The sequence below is a fragment of the Buceros rhinoceros genome, unplaced genomic scaffold, assembly GCF_000710305.1.
Source record: "Buceros rhinoceros silvestris isolate BGI_N320 unplaced genomic scaffold, ASM71030v1 scaffold21391, whole genome shotgun sequence".
Classification (NCBI taxonomy): domain Eukaryota; kingdom Metazoa; phylum Chordata; class Aves; order Bucerotiformes; family Bucerotidae; genus Buceros; species Buceros rhinoceros.
The window spans coordinates 6,175-13,408 of NW_010395130.1; the positions used below are offsets into that span (position 1 = coordinate 6,175).

General features: G+C 56.8%; 1 protein-coding gene across 2 annotated transcripts in view; it reads left to right on the forward strand.

Moving 5' to 3' along the window:
* TP73 (tumor protein p73) overlaps positions 1 to 7,234 on the forward strand; it is a 23,027-nt gene that overhangs the window by 1,790 nt on the left and 14,003 nt on the right. The window contains exons 1-2 of one of the 2 annotated variants that reach the window (XM_010145457.1): positions 1,603 to 1,641; positions 5,337 to 5,582. In XM_010145457.1, the coding sequence (XP_010143759.1) occupies positions 1,603 to 1,641; positions 5,337 to 5,582 (285 nt within the window). Of the gene's footprint in view, positions 1 to 1,602; positions 1,642 to 5,336; positions 5,583 to 7,234 lie in introns of those variants that run through there. The other variant, XM_010145456.1, reaches the window with a different exon arrangement.

A 7,234-nucleotide genomic window follows, 5' to 3' on the forward strand; every position in this document is an offset into this window, starting at 1 on the left:
TCTGGCCGTTGGCAGCATCTCCCTCCAGAAAGCCGCCGTTTCCCACCCCACCAGCTTGCATCCCCTCCCCCAGCCCCCTTTTCCCTCACTTTTCTCTCACTTTCCCTCCCTTCCCTGGCCTTTGTCTCTCTGCAGCGGGCAGGAGCCTGGCAGAGGGATCAGGCGGGTGGTGGTGCTAATTGGGGAGCTGCCCCTCGCTCAGCTTGTGGTCGCCTTTCTCGCTGTAACCGAAGCGCAGCCCAGAGGCAGCCGGTGCAGCCTGAGTTGCTGTGCACAGGCAGGGCAAAGCCAGCTCCCGGCCCTTGATCGGGATAATGAGCCAGTAGTAAATATTTACATCAGCCCTATCACGCAACCGAGAGCTGCACTGTCGAGCTGCCGCTGAGACCCGGCGGCTGGCATCACCGGATCGTGTGGCAGGCTGACAGGCGTGGAAATAAATGCACAGATAACAGTGGTGCTGCTGGTCTGGAAAAGGCAAGACACGGGGGCAGCGGTGGAGGGGCTGCTCAGTCGGTGCCGTGATGCCTCTGCTGCTCGTGGCGCTCAGCAGTGCCAGAGGGGGTGTTCAGGAACCGGCCACCCAAACGCACACGCTGCTCCTAAAACCCTGTTTCAGGGTGCTGTGGGAGGAGTTGCTGTAATCAAGGATAGGCATGATTCCTCAGCCATCCTTTTCGCTCAGAGGTGACAGCTCCAGGACTGATGGTTTGAGCAGTGCTTTAGGCTTCACGTACGACACTGCTGCATGCTCACCAGTGTGGGGAGGTGGGTGATGCTGGTCCCACCTTTGGAAATATGCCACACCATGCTTTGAACTGCTTACATGCTTCAGTGTGCAGCCTTCCGTGGTGGGGTCTGGCTGAGGGAAGCACCATTCCCTCATCTGCCTTGAGTTGGAAGAAAATCTGCCTCGTTGCTCCAGATATCCATCCAACCATCCCTCCATCCCTCCATCCCTCCATCCATCCATCCATCTCCATCCATCCATCCATCCATCCATCCATCCATCCATCCATCCATCCCTATTTATCCACCTAGATAGCCATCTATCCACTCCTATCCATGTCTGTCTGCCTGGACAGGGATAACTCCAATTCACCTCAGAGTCACTGCATCATCTGGGTGATGCAAGTGCAACCACCTCGTCCTGCTGGGGAAGGGCGCCGGCAAATGGGTTTCCAGCCCGGTGCGGCTCCAGGCAGCCTTCTGGGGTGGAGCCTGGCTGGGTTTGATGATGGAGCTGGACCCCCGCTCTACCTGCAGTGGGAATGGTTGGTATCGCCCAGTCCATCACTGGGCAAGCTGGGGCCTGCCCTGTGCTTTAATGAATAGTCATGAGGGACAGAAGGGGTGGGCCCCGTTTTGTTGTTGGATGCAGCTAGTTGACAGAACTAAGGGAGATGAAAAAGGCAAAAAAGCCAACACACGGCAGTACACGGTGGCCAGTGCAGCATCCCTGGCGCTGCCCGCCCTGGAGCTGCTGCCGCGCTCCCTCCTTCCTCCTGCCTTCCCACTCTGGCCATCCCCACCGCTGCCCCGACCCCATGACTCCCGTGGCAGGACAGTTCCCAGCGCGCTGTGAATCCCGAGACGACTAAAATGCTGTACATTAGTGACCCGATGCAGCATTATACCACGGTAGGTGCTACTTGTTATGAATGGGCTTTGTCTTGCTGCTTTGGTCTGAAATCATCCTCTGCCAGCGAGGCAGGAGCTGGGTGCGTTCTCCAGCTTTGCCGGCTGAGCCTTCGCACCGGCCGCTGCCTGGGACATGCCAGGGGCTTGTCATGGTGCAGCCTTTCGCTGTCCCATGGCTGCACAGAGGAGCTGCGCCTGCTCCGGCCCCATCCCTGAACCATGACCTGTGTCAGCGCGGGATGCTGCACCCTCGGCAGCGCAGTCGGCGTTCCTCTCCGGCTTTGCCCTGATCCGGAGCTTGCAGAGCCCAAAGGTGTGATTCAAACCTTTGGGGCAAAGGGCTGCAGGCGGGAGGGCTGTTAGCTGGAGCATCCATCCAAGGAACGCCCCGTGGTGCTGGGCATCACCAGCACCAGTTTGCTGTCCGCTGGTGCCTCCTCAGCCGAGCTCACGGTGCGTCCGCGGCCCCAGGCAGGATTTCCTTCCCAGGTTTAAAGTCCCTGGGAGGGTAGAGCAGGTGACGCAGTACCTGTGCTGCAGGTGATACCCGTCCTTGAGTGCTCCGGTTGCTTTTGAGGTCGGAAGGGGTTCGTGGCTGCTCCCTGACATTTGGGAAAGTTAAAACCAGGCACAGACACAACTGGAGGCAGAAAAGTGTGGTGCTGGCTTCCCGACCCAAAATCACTTCATCCCTCTCTTTTGTCTTGCGTCAGTTAGTATGAAGCACGCAGGTACCAGGTTCGCTTTGTGCCGTAGAGCTGGTACCTGGGCGGTCGTTGCTGCAGCATTGGGAATATTGATCTATGTGTGTGGATAAACGTGTGTGTGCGGATAAACCTGTGTGTGTGGGTAAACGTGTGTGTGGATAAACGTGTGTGTCTGTATTTACAGACATACACACAAGTGCTGCCTTGGCTTTGTTGACACACACCAACACTCAAGCCTTCAATGTGTCTTTTAAGGGAACGTTTCCAAAATTTAATCAGTATTAAAGAACAAGTTGGTCATTTTCCACCTGCACCTGACTTGGGGTTTCTCTGCCGGTGCATTTGCAAAGCCCCGGCGCTCGGGCGCTGCCGGTTGCTTTGTGCTGGCAGGGAATCTGGCCCCGGGCTGCCAGCCTGGCTCCCAGAGGAGATGCTCTGCGTCTCGTGTGTCCTTTGTGCATGCAGAATTTGCCCTTTTTCCCGAGGGAAGGCTCTCTCCTGTACCGAGGTCAGGATGCTCCTCACAGCGGGTCAGTCCTGATGTAGCCGCCCGTTCAGCTTTACAGCCACAGGCTGCAGCGCTCAGTCCTGGCTCTGAGCAACGCAAGCTCAACCGCCACGCAGGGATGACTTTTGCAGAGTTATTTTCTGGATTGCTTTTGCGGAGTTATTTTCCAGCCGCTTCCGAGGGCCGCCTCGCCCCTTGCCCACCCTGTAGCTCCCGAGCAGCAGGTACTGCCGGGCAGCCCGGTGGTGGCCTGCTGTTCCTGACTGACATAGACCTCTGCCAGGGGAGCTCTGACATCGCTGCCTTTGCTCGTCAAGTGCGGAGCATCCCCTCACCATTCATTCCTAAAAAATGCATGTGGGGGCCCCCGGGTGTGTGCAGCCTGATCCCCAGGGCCCTTCCCTTGTCCAGGAGAACCAACCAGCTCGGTTGTGACACTCCTGGATTATTTGAGCCCTGACAAAAGCAATCCCTTTCCCCCTTGCTGCTCTCCTCCCATCCAGTGCTTGAGCTCTGCTTTTTTGGGGTGACCCTTGCTGCTTCCAGCCGGTGTCACCCGCTGCCAAGGCTGCCCAGCCCTGCGGTCCCCGCCAGCGGCCAGGCAGTCCCCAGCTGGACAACAAGGGCTTTTCACCCACATTTTTAACACCCATTTTACTGAAGTTTCCTGTAACTTTTCCTCAAGGTGAAGCCCGGGATTGCGGAGAGCTTGGAGGGGGTGGTTTGTCTTTGCCTGGACTATTTATAGAGCAGCACGAAGGAATAGAGGGGTTTACGCACATATTTTAGGGGAGAGCATGGCCGTATGCGTAACAGCAAGCCAGATCTTGTTCAGCATTCCTCCAGTTAGTCACAGGCTCCAACGACCTTGCGAGAGATGCAGAGAGCGGGAGAACTTCCCTGGGAGAAAGGTGATTGCCTCCGAACCATTATACATCGCGGCCGTTTGGGTGAGGTTGGGATCCCAAGTTAAAACACGTCTCTTGATTCCTAAGCTCTGAGCCTCGCCGCCCTTCAGAGGAGCAGGCAGACGCCGAGCCCCTGCGCTGAGGGACCGGGACGGCCACCTTCCAGCAGCTCCTGCTTCCCAGAGCTGCCCCAGCGGGTGCCGGTGGCTGGAGGGACAGTCATTGCCAGGGAGGGTGGTGCTGGGTGAGGGGGGCAGCGCGGTGGGGTCACTCCATTCCGATGCAGGGTGTTGCAAGGAGTCTGGGTGACCAACGGCCGTGCAACACCACTGTGTCTGGTCACCAGTGGAGCACTGGGACTGCTGGAGTGCTGCTGGCTCATAAATGCCAGGAGAGCAACCCTTGAGCAGATTTCAGGGAAAAAAACCATCCACTTGCTTTGAGAAACAGTTACGTTTGGGATAGATTTTTTAAAATATTACTTTATTTCTCTACCACAAGAAAAAAATAGGGGTTTTTGGTCTGATTTTCAGATTTTCAGGCTGCTTTATCCTGTGGCTTTAGAGAACGTCCCTTTCCCTAGGCTATGCCTGCAGGGAAAATTGCTGCTGGCTCTCACTGGAAGTAGCTGACAGTAACTGTTCAGGAGAGAAACAAGAAAAATAATTGTAAAAAGCCAGGATTTGGTCCAGCACATCTGGAATAAAAGGCAGCACATGTGTAAATGGGTAGGTTCGCTCTGTGACCTTACCACAGCGTGCTGCATCCCAGCTACGTGCTTTGTAGGTTTGAGGTTTCCCCCAAATTAGCCCTGCACCAGCGAAAGCCGCTGAAAGCAAACACCCGGCTCGGAAATGAATTACACAAACCACCATTCAGAGCTGCCTCTTCCTAGAGAAACACGTCCAGAGGCGGGTGCGTGTGTACGCTCGCGACAAGAGAATGCGTGCGCGTGGAAAAGACATTACACAACCCACCATTCAGAGCTGCCTCTTCCTAGAGAAACACGTCCAGAGGCGGGTGCGTGTGTACGCTCGCGACAAGAGAATGCGTGCAGGAGGTGTCTGGAAAATGGGTCGGAAACGCGGTCACAGTGGGAGCGATGCCCTTGTCAGAGGGCTGGTGGTCACCCAACGCCAGGGCTATTCCCCCAAGCCTCCACGCTCTGGTCACTGGACGGGCCGCTGAGGAGCAGAGCCCTGGGTATGGGACAGGGTGTCACTCCCGTCCCGCAGCAGGACATCTTGCAGAGCCGAGCAAGCCCCGCAACATCCCTGCCCAGCTTTGCACTGGAAACCCGGGGATCTCGGCGCCTGGCTGCCTGCCGTGAGGACGGAGCAGGTGAAAGGGGCTGATTGAAGCGTGTTGAGTTTATCACTCGCACAAGTGGTGACCTGCTCAAAAGCCCAAGCGACCCAGACCCGCTCTGCCGGCTGGCGTTCCCGCACGCTGGCCCTTTAAGGAGGCTGTAACAGGATACCTGGAGCCCTGAAGAAGTGTGGCTGAGGTTTCCATGTCTCTAAACTGGCTGGTGTTTTCTTTTTTCCCTCCTCCCCTTTTCCCTTCCTCCAGTCCCAGTTCAATTTGCTGAACAACAGCATGGATCAGAGCATCGGCAGCAGAGCAGCCTCCACCAGCCCCTACAGCTCCGAGCACACCTCCAATGTCCCAACGCATTCGCCCTACTCGCAGCCCAGCTCTACCTTCGACGCCATGTCCCCAGCTCCCGTCATCCCCTCCAACACTGACTACCCCGGTCCCCACCACTTTGAGGTGACCTTCCAGCAATCCAGCACCGCCAAGTCGGCCACCTGGACAGTAAGTTGTGCGTCTTCTTGCCTTCGCTAGAGGGATGCTCGCTACTGCCGACAGCGTTCTCCGCTGGCCGGCCACGAGCACCCGCGTGACTCGGTGGTGTTTTGCCGCGGGACGTGGAGGGCACACTCACGCGGGGTGGCTGTGGGATGCAGCCACCACCTAATGGGGACTTTGCCTGCACAGGTGGCCCTGGAGAGCAAAGCCCATGCAGGAAACTTTTGGAAGCAACCCGTCCTTGCTTTTGGGGGATTTTCTCCAAAAGGGCTGTTAAGCACCACAGTTTGAGTGTAACTTCTCTCACAGCAATTCCTTATGCTGTGGGTAAATATCCCTAAAAAGCGCAAAGCTGCAGAAACGTCGCGGGGAAGGACCTGTCTTGTTCTCATGGTGCTTCCTTACACAGCGACCGCTGTCAGAGGCGAGGCAGTGAGTGAGATGGACCTTTGCTCACACCTAGCGGGGCCCTTCTCAGCTTCGCTGTAAATCCTTGCTTGTCATTTACAATCCTTTTTCATCTCGTATCAGAGGAGTAACTCTATCTCTAGCAGTCACGGCAAAATAGCAGAGTAGGTTTTCAATGACAGAGGGTCGCTGCTCGGCATCCTGACATGTGTGCCCCAGCCTGGTCTACGGGAGCGCAGACGCGGGTTCGGTCCTCTGCTGGTCTGACCACATACCTCCGGCTCGGCAGAGGAGCTCTCTGTGGATCAGGAGCCCGCGAACCGGACAGGGCATGTGAGAGCTGCTTTGCTTTTTGTAGCAAAAGGTCCTAACCCATACCCTGGCTCCTAGCTTAGCGTAGGGGCACTCGTGGTGGTGTCAGAGGCATTTCTGCTGCTTCCTTGGGTGCCTGGGAGAGCTGCTCACCGGCATGGTGGAGGCAGGCAGGTTTTCTCCTCTGGGAAACGTTTGCAGAGCAGAAAGGCTGGAGCAAGACAGCTGACACGAGGGAGCGATGGGGATTCCTCGGGGGCTGCGGTTTGACGTTATCATAAAACCGGCAGAGCAAACCAGGAGCGATATATTAGCCCGGGGCGTGACAATGACTTTTGTGTTTGGAAGCTGATGTGTTTAATTGCCGAGACAGCCCTTCCTGCGGTAGACAGAAAGCGTCTTGGATGCTTTCATGCAGGCAGACCCTGGGCTGTGGGCAGTGGGTGCTGCTCCGCTTGCCGCAGGCTGTGGCACAGTGGACTGCTCCCGGCGTGTCGTGGTGAGAGCGGACAGGAGGGGACAGGACACAGCTCTGCCAGAGCACCAGGTCTGTCTCTCCTGTGAAAACCAGCGGGAGAGCAGAGTGGGCAAACCAGCAGCGAGCTGGTGCTTGAATGCAGCCAAATTCATGGCTGGGGCAGCAGAGCAGCTTCCCCGCATCTGGTTACCGGAGTGTCACAGCGTCACTGCTGAGCCGCGCTGACCAGAGGCTGGGGATCAGCACCGCGCTTAAGTACGACTTGCCCTCATAGGAGCGGTTAAGCCTTCAATCTTTCCCACTGTCTTTCCTTGCAAGATGTTGCTGAAGGGTGCACTTTGTTAGGTGCTGAGTAAACTGAAGGTGTCCAGGGTGGGATGTGACTCCAGCCGCCTCCTATCCCCATCGGGGGTAACTGCCGTCAGTTAGAAGTGAAGCTGCACAGGGATGGAGGCATTCC